Source organism: Ranitomeya variabilis, chromosome 2 (assembly GCF_051348905.1).
Source record: "Ranitomeya variabilis isolate aRanVar5 chromosome 2, aRanVar5.hap1, whole genome shotgun sequence".
Taxonomy (NCBI): domain Eukaryota; kingdom Metazoa; phylum Chordata; class Amphibia; order Anura; family Dendrobatidae; genus Ranitomeya; species Ranitomeya variabilis.
The window spans coordinates 425,418,107-425,434,386 of record NC_135233.1 but is presented as its reverse complement, the minus strand read 5'-3'; the positions used below and the strand labels follow the sequence as shown (position 1 = coordinate 425,434,386).

The 16,280-nt window shown below is 49.4% G+C and overlaps 1 protein-coding gene across 2 annotated transcripts in view; it reads left to right on the top strand.

Moving 5' to 3' along the window:
* Nucleotides 1-7,755: 7,755 nt before the first annotated feature.
* The window catches only part of SLC39A13 (solute carrier family 39 member 13), a 34,542-nt gene continuing 26,017 nt past the window's right edge, over nucleotides 7,756-16,280 (top strand). The window contains exons 1-3 of one of the 2 annotated variants that reach the window (XM_077286753.1): nucleotides 7,756-7,868; nucleotides 13,687-13,907; nucleotides 15,260-15,373. In XM_077286753.1, the coding sequence (XP_077142868.1) occupies nucleotides 13,688-13,907; nucleotides 15,260-15,373 (334 nt within the window). In that variant the 5' untranslated portion in view covers nucleotides 7,756-7,868; nucleotide 13,687. Of the gene's footprint in view, nucleotides 7,869-11,604; nucleotides 11,700-13,686; nucleotides 13,908-15,259; nucleotides 15,374-16,280 lie in introns of those variants that run through there. The other variant, XM_077286752.1, reaches the window with a different exon arrangement.

Sequence of the window (16,280 nt, the reverse complement as noted above, 5' to 3'; positions counted from 1 at the left end):
TTGACAGCTCCTCAGTGCTCCTCCTCCCTACTGCTGCTGAATATCCACCCACCTGGCCTGATTGACAGCTCCCCAGTGCTCCTCCTCCCTACTGCTGCTGCATATCCGCCCACCTGGCCTGATTGACAGCTCCTCAGTGCTCCTCCTCCCTACTGCTGCTGAATATCTGCCCACTTGGCCTGATTGACAGCTCCTCAGTCCTCTTCCTCCCTACTGCTGCTGAATATCCGCCCACCTGGCCTGATTGACAGCTCCTCAGTCCTCTTCCTCCCTACTGCTGCTGAATATCCGCCCTCCTGGCCTGATTGACAGCTCCTCAGTGCTCCTCCTCCCTACTGCTACTGAATATCCGCCCACCTGGCCTGATTGACAGCTCCTCAGTGCTCCTCCTCCCTACTGATGCTGAATATCCGCCCACCTGGCCTGATTGACAGCTCCTCAGTGCTCCTCCTCCCTACTGCTGCTGAATATCCGCCCACCTGGCCTGATTGACAGCTCCTCAGTGCTCCTCCTCCCTACTGCTGCTGAATATCCACCCACCTGGCCTGATTGACAGCTCCCCAGTGCTCCTCCTCCCTACTGCTGCTGCATATCCGCCCACCTGGCCTGATTGACAGCTCCTCAGTGCTCCTCCTCCCTACTGCTGCTGAATATCTGCCCACTTGGCCTGATTGACAGCTCCTCAGTCCTCTTCCTCCCTACTGCTGCTGAATATCCGCCCTCCTGGCCTGATTGACAGCTCCTCAGTGCTCCTCCTCCCTACTGCTGCTGAATATCTGCCCACCTGGCCTGATTGACAGCTCCTCAGTGCTCCTCCTCCCTACTGATGCTGAATATCCGCCCACCTGGCCTGAATGACAGCTCCTCAGTGCTCCTCCTCCCTACTGATGCTGAATATCCGCCCACCTGGCCTGATTGACAGCTCCTCAGTGCTCCTCCTCCCTACTGCTGCTGAATATCCGCCCACCTGGCCTGATTGACAGCTCCTCAGTGCTCCTCCTCTCTACTGCTGCTGAATATCCGCCCACCTGGCCTGATGGACAGCTCCTCAGTGCTCCTCCTCCCTACTGCTGCTGAATATCCGCCCACCTGGCCTGATTGACAGCTCCTCAGTCCTCTTCCTCCCTACTGCTGCTGAATATCCGCCCTCCTGGCCTGATTGACAGCTCCTCAGTGCTCCTCCTCCCTACTGCTACTGAATATCCGCCCACCTGGCCTGATTGACAGCTCCTCAGTGCTCCTCCTCCCTACTGATGCTGAATATCCGCCCACCTGGCCTGATTGACAGCTCCTCAGTGCTCCTCCTCCCTACTGATGCTGAATATCCGCCCACCTGGCCTGAATGACAGCTCCTCAGTGCTCCTCCTCCCTACTGATGCTGAATATCCGCCCACCTGGCCTGATTGACAGCTCCTCAGTGCTCCTCCTCCCTACTGCTGCTGAATATCCGCTCACCTGGCCTGATTGACAGCTCCTCAGTGCTCCTCCTCCCTACTGCTACTGAATATCCGCCCACCTGGCCTGATTGACAGCTCCTCAGTGCTCCTCCTCTCTACTGCTGCTGAATATCCACCCACCTGGCCTGATGGACAGCTCCTCAGTGCTCCTCCTCCCTACTGATGCTGAATATCCGCCCACCTGGCCTGATTGACAGCTCCTCAGTGCTCCTCCTCCCTACTGATGCTGAATATCCGCCCACCTGGCCTGATTGACAGCTCCTCAGTGCTCCTCCTCCCTACTGCTGCTGAATATCCGCCCACCTGGCCTGATTGACAGCTCCTCAGTGCTCCTCCTCCCTACTGCTGCTGAATATCCGCCCACCTGGCCTGATTGACAGCTCCTCAGTGCTCCTCCTCCCTACTGCTGCTGAATATCCGCCCACCTGGCCTGATGGACAGCTCCTCAGTGCTCCTCCTCCCTACTGCTGCTGAATATCCGCCCACCTGGCCTGATTGACAGCTCCTCAGTGCTCCTCCTCCCTACTGCTGCTGAATATCCGCCCACCTGGCCTGATGGACAGCTCCTCAGTGCTCCTCCTCCCTACTGCTGCTGAATATCCGCCCACCTGGCCTGATTGACAGCTCCTCAGTGCTCCTCCTCCCTACTGCTGCTGAATATCCACCCACCTGGCCTGATTGACAACTCCTCCTCCCTACTGCTGCTGAATATCCACCCACTTCGCCTAATTTCAAAAGTTTTTAATAAATGAAAATATTGACACCACAAAAGAAAAAAAAATTATTTGTGTGTGATCGGCAAAAAAATCAAGAAGCGTGTAACGTTTCTACCGCATCTGGGTCTTTTTCAAACAACGCTAGAGTTGATTTTAATTGGCCCAACAAATGCTGCACGGCTTAAGGTGTCGGGAATTTTCATGTTTGATAATAATGTCCCTATTGTTCTTGAGCGAGTCAATGGCTAGCTTATCAGACTGAGATATATTATTGGCCCTTGGAAAGGAACCCTTTTGTTGTAAGTTTAAGAAGTCATAGATATCCCTGTGTATAAGGTCTATGCATGTCTCTGTTGCATGGTTCGTACGTGGTGGATTGAAAGTACTAATGTTTCTAAGACCTAAAGTAGAAATAGACAAGTCAGGAACAGAACTTCCCCCGGTTGGGGCTGTTCTGTTCTTAACGGATGATTCCTGGAGTCCAAAATGCGTCTTGAGCCTGATGTTGCGAAAGAATCGTTGCAAATCTTGCTAAAGTCTGAATCTGGGACAGAAGGAGAGGCCTCGGCGGAGGACCGCTAGTTCAGTTGGACTGAGAGTGTTCGATGAAATGTTGACCACCGTTAGGAGTCTTACCTGCAACCTTGTTGTGCTGCTGTCTCCTCCGCTTCCAACTGGACCTCCGCGCTGACCTCCTCCCGGTGGACATCAGTTGTCTCTCCCCGGATGTCCTCTGCCTAAGAAACTGTATTGGTTCTGGGAGCCAGTTGAACTTTCGCTTCCGGAGCTGAATGAGCCATGTCGTGTGCCGTAGTTTGTTCGGCGTGTACCCAGTGTTGAGAATTTGCTCCATCTATATACCTTTTCTTGGGCGTAATCTTCTGAGTCGCGCTGGAACTTTGACCTTTTTCTCTCCTGCAGAAGTTTACGGTGCTTTTCAATGACTTGATCCGTTATAGTCTTCAGGCTGTCCCACTCTGTACTGGAAAGTGTTGCTGATAATTGTTCCTCTATCGACGTGATTTTCGCCTTTGTCTCGCTGATTGCTGTTTGAAGAAAATCAATAGTTAATAGAATTATGTCAAAGGAACATTTATTTAGGATCTGTCTGAATTTTTCACAATATTTGGGTTTCTCTGCAAAGAGTTGGACGGAGGTTACATCTCAGGCCTCGTGGAATTTGGCTCTGTTTATGATTTTCAACAAGAGTGATAGAATGGAGGTGATATGACATTAACTTGCATTTTTCCTTCTCATAGTCTCGTGTGCCAAGCTCATGTAGTGGAGTCTTCAGGAAGTCACCTGGGTCAGTGACTTTTGCAAGTATGTTGCTTGCAGAGGTATTGTCATAGACAAAGGTGTGTCATGTCATCTGTTTGCTGGTGCATGCATCCACCAAAAATAGTAGAAAGCAAGTAAGGGGGCGCACTCAGCTTTCCGAGAGGAGGAGGTGCTAGCCAAAGATCAACAGGCGAAGGTTAAACAGCTGCACTTCCAATCATTTGCAAAAGCTTTTAATAAATGAAAATATTGACCCCACAAAAGAAACAATAGGGACATTATCATCAAACATGCACATTCCCGGCACCTTAAACAGTGCAGCATTTGTTGTGCCAATTAAAATCAACTCTAGCATTGTTTGAAAAAGACCCAGATGTGGTCGAAACTTACATGCTTCTTGATTTTTTTGCTGATCATACACAAATTATTTTTTTGTTTCTTTTGTCGGCTCCTGCAGTGATTTTACAGAAGCCGGCAGATGAATTGCCGGCTTTTCTTTTATCTGTGCAATATAGATACATATATATATGTGTGTGTACCTGACATGTGTGTGTGTATATATATATATATATACACTCACCGGCCACTTTATTAGGTACACCTGTCCAACTTCTTGTTAACACTTAATTTCTAATCAGCCAATCACATGGCGGCAACTCAGTGCATTTAGCCATGTAGACATGGTCAAGACAATCTCCTGCAGTTCAAACCGAGCATCAGTATGGGGAAGAAAGGTGATTTGAGTGCCTTTGAACGTGGCATGGTTGTTGGTGCCAGAAGGGCTGGTCTGAGTATTTCAGAAACTGCTGATCTACTGGGATTTTCACGCACAACCATCTCTAGGGTTTACAGAGAATGGTCCGAAAAAGAAAAAAAATCCAGTGAGCGGCAGTTCTGTGGGCGGAAATGCCTTGTTGATGCCAGAGGTCAGAGGAGAATGGGCAGACTGGTTCGAGCTGATAGAAAGGCAACAGTGACTCAAATCTCCACCCGTTACAACCAAGGTAGGCCTAAGAGCATCTCTGAACGCACAGTGCGTCGAACTTTGAGGCAGATGGGCTACAGCAGCGGAAGACCACACCGGGTACCACTCCTTTCAGCTAAGAACAGGAAACTGAGGCTACAATTTGTACAAGCTCATCGAAATTGGACAGTAGAAGATTGGAAAAACGTTGCTTGGTCTGATGAGTCTCGATTTCTGCTGCGACATTCGGATGGTAGGGTCAGAATTTGGCGTAAACAACATGAAAGCATGGATCCATCCTGCCTTGTATGGAGCATCTTTGGGATGTGCAGCCGACAAATCTGCGGCAACTGTGTGATGCCATCATGTCAATATGGACCAAAATCTCTGAGGAATGCTTCCAGCACCTTGTTGAATCTATGCCACGAAGAATTGAGTCAGTTCTGAAGGCAAAAGGGGGTCCAACCCGTTACTAGCATGGTGTACCTAATAAAGTGGCCGGTGAGTGTATATATATATATATATATATATATATATATATATATATATAATATGTGTATATATCTATTCTATTATAACCTGTCAGTGTGATTTTACTGTATGCGCACATGAATTACTGGCTTTTCTTCTATCTTTCTGTTCAATATAAATACATACGATGCCTACAAGTAGTATTCAACCCCCTGCAGATTTAGCAGGTTTAATAAGATGCAAATAAGTTAGAGCCTTCAAACTTCAAACAAGAGCAGGATTTATTAACAGATGCATAAATCTTACAAACCAAAAAGTTTTGTTGCTCATTTAAATTTTTATAAATTTTGAACATAAAAGTGTGGGTCAATTATTATTCAACCCCTAGGTTTAATATTTTGTGGAATAACCTTTGTTTGCAATTACAGCTAATAATCGTCTTTTATAAGACCTGATCAGGCCGGCACAGGTCTCTGGAGTTATCTTGGCCCACTCCTCCATGCAGATCTTCTCCAAGTTATCTAGGTTCTTTGGGTGTCTCATGTGGACTTTAATCTTGAGCTCCTTCCACAAGTTTTCAATTGGGTTAAGGTCAGGAGACTGACTAGGCCACTGCAACACCTTGATTTTTTGCCTCTTGAACCAGGCCTTGGTTTTCTTGGCTGTGTGCTTTGGGTCGTTGTCTTGTTGGAAGATGAAATGACGACCCATCTTAAGATCCTTGATGGAGGAGCGGAGGTTCTTGGCCAAAATCTCCAGGTAGGCCGTGCTATCCATCTTCCCATGGATGCGGACCAGATGGCCAGGCCCCTTGGCTGAGAAACAGCCCCGCAGCATGATGCTGCCACCACCATGCTTGACTGTAGGGATGGTATTCTTGGGGTCGTATGCAGTGCCATCCAGTCTCCAAACGTCACGTGTGTGGTTGGCACCAAAGATCTCGATCTTGGTCTCATCAGACCAGAGAACCTTGAACCAGTCAGTCTCAGATTCCTCCAAGTGATCATGAGCAAACTGTAGACGAGCCTTGACATGACGCTTTGAAAGTAAAGGTACCTTACGGGCTCGTCTGGAACGGAGACCATTGCGGTGGAGTACGTTACTTATGGTATTGACTGAAACCAATGTCCCCACTGCCATGAGATCTTCCCGGAGCTCCTTCCTTGTTGTCCTTGGGTTAGCCTTGACTCTTCGGACAAGCCTGGCCTCGGCACGGGAGGAAACTTTCAAAGGCTGTCCAGGCCGTGGAAGGTTAACAGTAGTTCCATAAGCCTTCCACTTCCGGATGATGCTCCCAACAGTGGAGACAGGTAGGCCCAACTCCTTGGAAAGGGTTTTGTACCCCTTGCCAGCCTTGTGACCCTCCACGATCTTGTCTCTGATGGCCTTGGAATGCTCCTTTGTCTTTCCCATGTTGACCATGTATGAGTGCTGTTCACAAGTTTGGGGAGGGTCTTAAATAGTCAGAAAAGAGATAATTAATCCAAACATGTGAAGCTCATTGTTCTTTGTGACTGAACTACTTCTTAATACTTTAGGGGAATCAAACAGAATTCTGGGGGGTTGAGGGGTTGAATAATAAATGACCCTCTGAAAAGACTTTTCACAATTAAAAAAAAAATAAACAAAGAAATAACATTCTTTTTTGCTGCAGTGCATTTCACACTTCCAGGCTGATCTACAGTCCAAATGTCACAATGCCAAGTTAATTCCAAATGTGTAAACCTGCTAAATCTGCAGGGGGTTGAATACTACTTGTAGGCACTGTATATACTGTATATGTGTGTGTTCCTGACATGTGTATATATATATATTCTATGTGTATATATCTATTCTAACCTGTCAGTGTGATATTACTGTATGCGGCACATGAATTACCGGCTTTTCAAAGGACACCGATGCGTAAAAGACGGACAGCAGTTGCATGCTCCGAGTGCTGTGCGTTTTTTCTCTCACCCATAGGCCGAGGTCACACTACAGCGTAATACGGACGAGTGCTAAGCGATAAAAAATGGCATAGCACTCGGCCCAATGTTAATCTATGGGCAGTTCCCATCATCCGTTTTTTTCTCGTCCGTATTATACTTGCGAGTGAACTCGGAGCATGCTGCGATTGTCGGCGTATCTCAGCTGAGAAATGCCAATGCAAGTCTATGGGGGTGAGAAAAAATCGCATAGCACACGGACCATGTGTGTGACCTGCGAGAAATTCTCAGGCATTGGGCGGGTGACAGGAAACGCTCAGCCATTATTTGCTCATTTTGCAAGTGTGTGAGAAAATCTCACCATACGGATGACATATGAATGACACACAGATACTTTTTTTGAGAAAAAAACACATCCTGGCATTGCACACGGATGAGATACGGATCACCATACGGAGAACATTTGTGCGATTCTCGGCAGACAAAATCGGACAGATTTTTTATACATTGCGTGTGACTCCAGCCATAGACTAGCAGTAGCAAGACTCGGCTGATATACGCGCACAATCGCAGCTTGCTGTGATTTCACTTGCACGTAGACTACGCCCGAGGAAAAAAAAACGGTGATGTGAGCTTCCCCATAGATTAACATTGGTCCAGGTGCTATGCAATGTTTTCTCACAAAGCACTCGGCCCTATTCCTCTCTAGTGTGACCCCGGCCTAATCCTCTTCATGGCTCCACACAGAAGAAAAACATCCCAATAATGGACGATTTCCAGTCACTGCAGTTACCATACTGTCCACAAGATGTCAGCACAACAGACCTGCTCATCCGAAGCTGAATGCGTTCCACTTTATTTACATTCCCCTGTGGCCTCTTACGCAGCCGGAAGTGCTCAGTGGAATGCTTCCCGCCGGACGCCGGAGGCATGACGTAATGGTTCCGGGGGAGGTGACACGTGGCTAAGGCTGAGGGGCGGGGAGTTGGGAGGAGGAGGACGGGGATGGCCGGGAACCAGCGGAGAACCGAGAGCTGGACCGTGATTTATTCTGGTATGTATGGCGGGGATTTGTGCGGGTTTGGGGGTGAGAAGTGGCTGCAGTGCGGGTCTGGGGGGCAGTGCATGCAGCTGGAGGTGGACTGCAAGTAACAGCATGCCTGGCATTCCTCACGTAACATCCCTAGGCCAGTATGAATGAGGGACTATAAGCCCCAGCAAACCTGATAACGTGCAAACTTCACTCTGCTTCACTCTTATTTTTGTTTCTGTAGAACTACAAGTCTCAGCAACTTTGGAGTAGCAAAAATACAGTAATGATGCCCCGAGTTCCCCCATATACAGTAATGACGCCCTGAGGTCCCCCGTATACAGAAATCATGCCCTTATATACAGTAATGACGCCCCAAGTGCCTCCTCATACAGTAATGACGCCCCGAGTTCACCCATAAACAGTAATGTGCCCCCATATACAGTAATGATGCCCCGATTTCCCCCATATACAGTAATGTGCCCCCATATACAGTAATGATACCCCGAGTTGCCCCATATAAGGTAATGTGCCCCGAGTTCCCCCGTATACAGTAATGACGCCCCAAGTGCCTCCTCATACAGTAATGACGCCCCGAGTTCCCCCACATACAGTAATGTGCCCCGTGTACAGTAATGTGCTCCGAGTTCCCTCGTATACAGTAATGATTCCCTTATATACAGTAATGCGCCCCGAGTGCCCCTATATACAGTAATGTGCCCCCATATACTTAATGTGCCCCCATATACAGTAATGATACCCCGAGTTCCCCCATATACAGTAATGTGCCTCAGGTTCCCCCTTAAACAGTAATGTGCCCCGTGTACAGTAATGAGCCCCGAGTTCCCTCGTATACAGTAATGATTCCCCCATATACAGTAATGTGCCCCCATATACAGTAATGTGCCCCCATATACAGTAATGATACCCCGAGTTCCCCCATATACAGTAATGATACCCCGAGTTGCCCCATATACAGTAATGTGCCCCGAGTTCCCCCGTATACAGTAATGACGCCCCAAGTGCCTCCTCATACAGTAATGACGCCCCGAGTTCCCCCACATACAGTAATGTGCCCCGTGTACAGTAATGTGCTCCGAGTTCCCTCGTATACAGTAATGATTCCCTTATATACAGTAATGCGCCCCGAGTGCCCCTATATACAGTAATGTGCCCCCATATACTTAATGTGCCCCCGTATACAGTAATGATACCCCGAGTTCCCCCATATACAGTAATGTGCCTCGGGTTCCCCCTTAAACAGTAATGTGCCCCATGTACAGTAATGAGCCCCGAGTTCCCTCGTATACAGTAATGATTCCCCCATATACAGTAATGTGCCCCCGTATACAGTAATGATACCCTGAGTTCCCCCATATACAGTAATGTGCATCGAGTTCCCCCTTAAACAGTAATGTGCCCCGAGTTCCCTCGTATACAGTAATGATTCCCTTATATACAGTAATGTGCCCCCGTATACAGTAATGTGCCCCCGTATACAGTAATGTTCCCCCGTATACAGTAATGACGCCCCAAGTGCCTCCTCATACAATAATGACGCCCCAAGTTCCCCCTTAATGTGCCCCGTGTACAGTAATGTACCCCGAGTTCCCTCGTATACAGTAATGATGCCCTTATATACAGTAATGTGCCCCGAGTTCCTCTATATACAGTAATGTACCCCAAGTTCCCTCGTATACAGTAATGATGCCCTTATATACAGTAATGTGCCCCGAGTTCCTCTATATACAGTAATGTGCCCCGAGTTCCTCTATATACAGTAATGTGCCCCGTTTACAGTAGTGCCCCGAGTTCCCTGTATAAAGTAATGTGCCCCATATACAGTAATGACGCCCCTAGTTCCCCATATACAGTAATGACACCACGAGTTCCCCGTATACAGTAATGAAGCCCCAGTATACAGTACTGACGTCTTGATTGCCCTTTTATGTAGTAGTGATGCCCTGGGTGCCCCCCCTTATAGAGTGATGGTGCCCCCTTATATAATGATAATGCCCCTGGTGTATGCCAGACATCCATGAGCCACACGTGAAGGGCCCTGCTGGAGATCATACATTCATTATATCGTGTTCTCGATACGTTACCAGTCATGTGACCCTGGGAGAGACTTTATAACTGGCACAGGAGGTGGCCGGTGTCGCCATAGCAGCTGCGGGTGTGAGCTGTGCTCCTGGTTATCTGATGGCACCACACTGGAGCAGCCGTCAGGTCTATTGTCTCACTTTGCTTTATTTTGCATTTATTTTCTCTTGTATCAAATTTCCTACATGAGGAAACTACTAGGTAGAGGGCACCATCTATAATAATCCATGTGTTCAACCTGCTGCATGTCAAATATGACTCATAGAAAAACACAGAAAGAAAAACATGCAAAAATGCAGGGATCAACAAGTATAACAATTTTTATTAGTTACAAGTCCTTAAACAGCACACTTATCAATATTAAAAACATTTAAAAAACATACAATAGAACAATTACCAATTCTTGGCAGCTGTACTAGATCTTCTCATTAGTAAGTACTATAAAATTTAGGATCCATGAATCAGCACACTACCATTACCCCTGATGAAGTCACTAGTGTGACGATACGCGTTGGGTGGGCCACAAGGGGGCTGATTTCCTTATGACCTCTTTTATCTCAGCGAATCGATCAACTATGAGCATGTCTATTGGGATCATACTCTGGTAACTACAGGCTCTAATGAGTAGCAGTATACTTGTATTTTGTGTCCTGTGGCTTGTGAGTATATCTTTTTGGCAAATCATTGGATTGCTTGTGTCATAATATACACTTAGGCTACTTTCACACTAGCGTTAACTGCAATACGTCGCAATGCGTCATTTTGCCGAAAAAACGCATCCTGCAAAAGTGCTTGCAGGATGCGTTTTTTTCTGCATTGACTAACATTAGCGACGCATTTGCGACGCATTGACACACGTCGCAACCGTCGTGCGACGGTTGCGCCGTGTTGTGGCGGACCGTCGGGAGCAAAAACGTTACATGTAACGTTTTTTGCTCCCGACGGTCCGCTTTTTCCGACCGCGCATGTGCGGCCGGAACTCCGCCCCCACCTCCCCGCACTTCCCCGCACCTCACAATGGGGCAGCAGATGCGCTGGAAAAATGCATCCGCTGCCCCCGTTGTGCGGCAGAGACAACGCTAGCGTCGGTGACCTCGGCCCGACATACTGCGACGGACCGAGCCCGACGCTAGTGTGAAAGAAGCCTTAGTTATTTGCACCTGTTGTATTTTGGGGCTGGTATTGGTCAGCATTTTCTTGGTATAGCTACAAGCTCAGGACGTTTTGTGATTATAGAGGTATTTTCTGTAGGATTTCAGGTCTCTTGTGAAGGATTAGTCTTCTTGGGTAATTGTTCTATTGTATGTTTTTTAAATGTTTTTAATATTGATAGCGTGCTGTTTAAGGACTTGTAACTAATAAAAATTGTTATACTTGTTGATCCCTGCATTTTTGCATGTTTTTCTGTCTGTGTTTTTCTAAATTTCCTACATGAAGCGCAAAATCTTCTGTGTTTTACTGAGATCCCGAAAGTCTCCCGTGTAGAACGCTGTGAATGCGCCCTGCCCTGGAATGACGGTGGATTTGGGGCCTGCGGGCCCGGATTATTGCATGCTAATATTCCGGTGCTGGGTGTGTGCATTAATGTATCTGACGTGTTTATAATGTCCTGGAGGTGCAAGTGGTGATCTGTTATGTAAGGTGACAGCAAGAAATGTGATCCCCGGAGCCTCGTTACCAGCAGAAGTGTGGAAGGAGGATTAGTAGCGGTGCGGGTATGGGGAGAGGATGATTAGCAGAGAGGATGTGCAGGTAAGAAGAGGAGTACACACGGGCGTGGGGGAGAGGATGTGCGGGTACGAAAAGGAGAACACACGGGCGTGGGGGAGAGGATGTGCAGGTACGAAAGGGAGAACACACGGGCGTGGGGGAGAGGATGTGCAGGTACGAAAGGGAGAACACACGGGTGTGGGGGAGAGGATGTGCAGGTACGAAAGGGAGAACACACGGGCGTGGGGGAGAGGATGTGCGGGTACGAAAGGGAGAACACACGGGCGTGGGGGAGAGGATGTGCGGGTACGAAAAGGAGAACACACGGGCGTGGGGGAGAGGATGTGCAGGTACGAAAGGGAGAACACACGGGCGTGGGGGAGAGGATGTGCAGGTACGAAAGGGAGAACACACGGGTGTGGGGGAGAGGATGTGCAGGTACGAAAGGGAGAACACACGGGCGTGGGGGAGAGGATGTGCGGGTACGAAAGGGAGAACACACGGGCGTGGGGGAGAGGATGTGCGGGTACGAAAAGGAGAACACACGGGCGTGGGGGAGAGGATGTGCAGGTACGAAAGGGAGAACACACGGGCGTGGGGGAGAGGATGTGCAGGTACGAAGGGGAGGACACACGGGTGTGGGGGAGAGGATGTGCGGGTAAGAAGAGGAGTACACACGGGCGTGGGGGAGAGGATGTGCGGGTACGAAAAGGAGAACACACGGGCGTGGGGGAGAGGATGTGCAGGTACGAAAGGGAGAACACACGGGCGTGGGGGAGAGGATGTGCAGGTACGAAAGGGAGAACACACGGGCGTGGGGGAGAGGATGTGCGGGTAAGAAGAGGAGTACACACGGGCGTGGGGGAGAGGATGTGCGGGTACGAAAAGGAGAACACACGGGCGTGGGGGAGAGGATGTGCAGGTACGAAAGGGAGAACACACGGGCGTGGGGGAGAGGATGTGCAGGTACGAAAGGGAGAACACACGGGTGTGGGGGAGAGGATGTGCAGGTACGAAAGGGAGAACACACGGGCGTGGGGGAGAGGATGTGCGGGTACGAAAGGGAGAACACACGGGCGTGGGGGAGAGGATGTGCGGGTACGAAAAGGAGAACACACGGGCGTGGGGGAGAGGATGTGCAGGTACGAAAGGGAGAACACACGGGCGTGGGGGAGAGGATGTGCAGGTACGAAGGGGAGGACACACGGGTGTGGGGGAGAGGATGTGCAGGTACGAAAGGGAGAACACACGGGCGTGGGGGAGAGGATGTGCGGGTACGAAAGGGAGAACACACGGGCGTGGGGGAGAGGATGTGCAGGTACGAAAGGGAGAACACACGGGCGTGGGGGAGAGGATGTGCAGGTACGAAGGGGAGGACACACGGGTGTGGGGGAGAGGATGTGCAGGTACGAAAGGCACTCCGCTTGCCGAGGAGTGGACGCGGGGGGGGGGGGGGCTTGCCGAGGAGTGGACGCGGGGGGGGGGCTTGCCGAGGAGTGGACGCGGGGGGGGCTTGCCGAGGAGTGGACGGTACAGTTCTGCGCCCCATGGTGTTGCTCAGTGGGACAGTTCTGCGCCCCATGGTGTTGCTCAGTGGGACAGTTCTGCGCCCCATGGTGTTGCTCAGTGGGACAGTTCTGCGCCCAAGGTGTTGCTCAGTGGGACTGTTCTGCACCCCATGGTGTTGCTCAGTGGGACTGTTCTGCACCCCATGGTGTTGCTCAGTGGGACTGTTCTGCACCCCATGGTGTTGCTCAGTGGGACTGTTCTGCACCCCATGGTGTTGCTCAGTGGGACAGTTTTGCACCCCATGGGCCGCCCCGGTGACGGGTTACGCGGTGGCTCGGCAGTGGAGCTTGCGCTCTGCTGGGTGACTGGTTCATGTTACTGAGCACTCCCCTTGCTTCCCATGCAGTTTTAGGGCACATAGTGTTGCACCCCACAGTGTCGCCCCTCAGTTGAAGCCTCGTCGGCCCACCATTCCTCTAACTTTTAATCTTTACTTCTGGTCTTGTTCCTCTTCCTGCAGGATGATGTGGGTCAGGATTCTGCCCTGGCTGCTCTTTGCATGTGGGGGGCTCCACCTCAGCGCTGCCTGTACCCCAGGAAGCCGTGCCTGTGAAAATGCCAACACCTCCGCTCTGGACGCCTGGATCTGCTCTCTGATTGGCTCGTTGCTGGTGGGGCTCAGCGGGGTGCTTCCGTTACTGGTGATTCCCGTTGAGGCAGGCGCTACGCTCAGATCTGAAGGTACGAGCAGAGCGACAAGTTCAGTAAACTCTCAGCCTCCATCATGGAAGCTCTTGGTTGTCTTGTTACTCTGTTATTCCTCCTGGAAACATCTTGTTACCATTCCCATTGTCAGTACAGTCTGTGCATTCAGTGCGACACTGTCAGACCCTGTAGGGACGCCCGTCATTCTACAGGGAAATCTTACCATCCAATTAATCAATCTAGTAGAACAGCAGAGTCACGGTGCGGAGTTACAAGAGACGATGCTCCAGAAGTGTTATTTCGTGAGGTGCATTTACCACAGCAATCAGGAGCTGTTCGGTCCTTTTTATGGGACTTGTCAGTCCTCAAACTAGACCCTAAAAACTGTGTTTGGTCAGAAAAACCCCAATGTGCGACTCGGACATCGCTTAGTGCTTTTAGTCAGCCGATCACGTCCCAGTGCAGAGAAAGTCGCCATGTTTTTCTAACTCTGTGGTGGGCTCAGGGGATATGCCCCCTCTGTACACTGCGGGTGCCGGCTGTGTTATACAGATTGCAGCATTTGGCGCTTGTCCTGTCACCGGGCTTCATAGACAAGCGTCAGATTTTACAATAAATGACAATTTCTGCAGTGCACAAGCGATCAACTGAGCGCCGGTCATGCCCAAAAATAACGTAAAAAAATAATTAAAAATAATTAATTTAAATTAAAAAAATTCTCCCTTATTCCTAGAACTTAAATAAAAACTAAAATAAATATAACATTTATTCCTGACAGTGAACACAATTTTTTTTTGCAAAACTGCGGAATTTCTGTTTTTTTTTTTTGTTTGTTTGTTTTGTTTTTTTTTTGGTGGGGGGGGGGGGAAAGCTGGGGGGTATTTTGCATTCTACAGAAAAAGAAATAAAGAAATTGTACCCTAAAATGATGATGATAAAAACTACAGCTCGCACCGCAAAAAGATCCATCCCCTTTAAGTGTTATTGACCAGACAATAGAGAAGTTATAGCGCCCAGAAAGTGCTGACAGCAATTTTTTTTTTTAACAAAAGTTTGTCATAAATACAAGCACATAATGCCACAACTCTACTCGTCCTGAAAAATACAAGCCCGGATAGAAAAATAAAGAAAGTTCTGGGTCTTGGGAGAACTGGAGGAAAAAAACAGATTTATTAAGATGAAAATTGGCTGCGGAGGGAAGGGGTTAATGTGGATGGTTCTGCTGTGACCCGGCGATGACTAGATGAAATCCCGACGTCATCTTCCCCGTGTGAGTGCTCCTTGTGTGACCGCCGCACATTCCCCTGCGCCGACCTCCGCAGCCGCCACTTATCACTGCCTCCATTCATTCTCGGTAAAGGACATTTATTCAGAGTTTCCATTTCCAGAAGGCGCCAAGAGGCTGAAGCAGCTGCTGAGTTTTGCCATTGGTGGTTTATTGGGCGACGTGTTTGTTCATCTCCTGCCGGAGGCCTGGGCATACACCTGCAGCGCCACCACAGGTATGTGAGCCCCCCGGGCGCCGCCACCTCTCCAGTCTGTGCGGAAGCTGCTGCCTGAGTGTGCGGTGCAGTGAAGGGAAGATTTGGCAGCGGTTGTTAATTAACTTGTGTTATAAGAGGATATCCCCCCCCCCCCCCCCTTTCATAAAAATGGCCCCAGCATGGTGTAAAATATACAAAACAAACCCATATACTCACGTACTGATCCCCTGTACTGCTGCTCGGGGTCCCTTATGGTGGATGGATGGTGTGTAATTGCTGCAGCCAATCACTGGCCACAGTCATGACGCAGCGGTCACACGCCGTCCCCAACCCGTATTTTAATGGTGAAAGATGATTGGAGAATCCCCTTTAACAGGCTTCTACAGGACCACCACTAGTCAGCGATGCCCCACAGAGCTTCTTACGGAGTCCTGAAACTGCTCTATGTAATACAGATTATTATGCTGGAAGGGTTAATAAGTTTTGCTTTTCTGTATCGCAGCATTCCCCTGTTGAAGTGATCGGTATTGCGCCCCCCTAGGTGCGGGCCGTGCACTCAACTACCTGGTGCTCATTTTATAAGTGGGGAAATATCTTGCATTTACTCCTACAAATCTTAATCTCAGACAAAAGAGTTTATGTGATAGACTGGTGACTGCGGACGTGTGCCTGCACGTCGGTACCCGACCGGTGCGAGCGAGCGGCAGGTGAGAATGTGTGAACATGCAGCATGTGTCAGTAGTGACGATCACATGAAACACAGGCCTGTGTTACCCCTGTGCAGCGAAAAGGGGGCAAAAGTCCTAGACATCCTGGGTGGAGTGGGGCGCACCGCTGCTGTCAGCCCGCTGCTTGCACATCACTCCTTCAATCATACAGGTATCCCCCCCCCCCCCCCCCCTCCGGCCTGTTCCCGTGCCCCCCC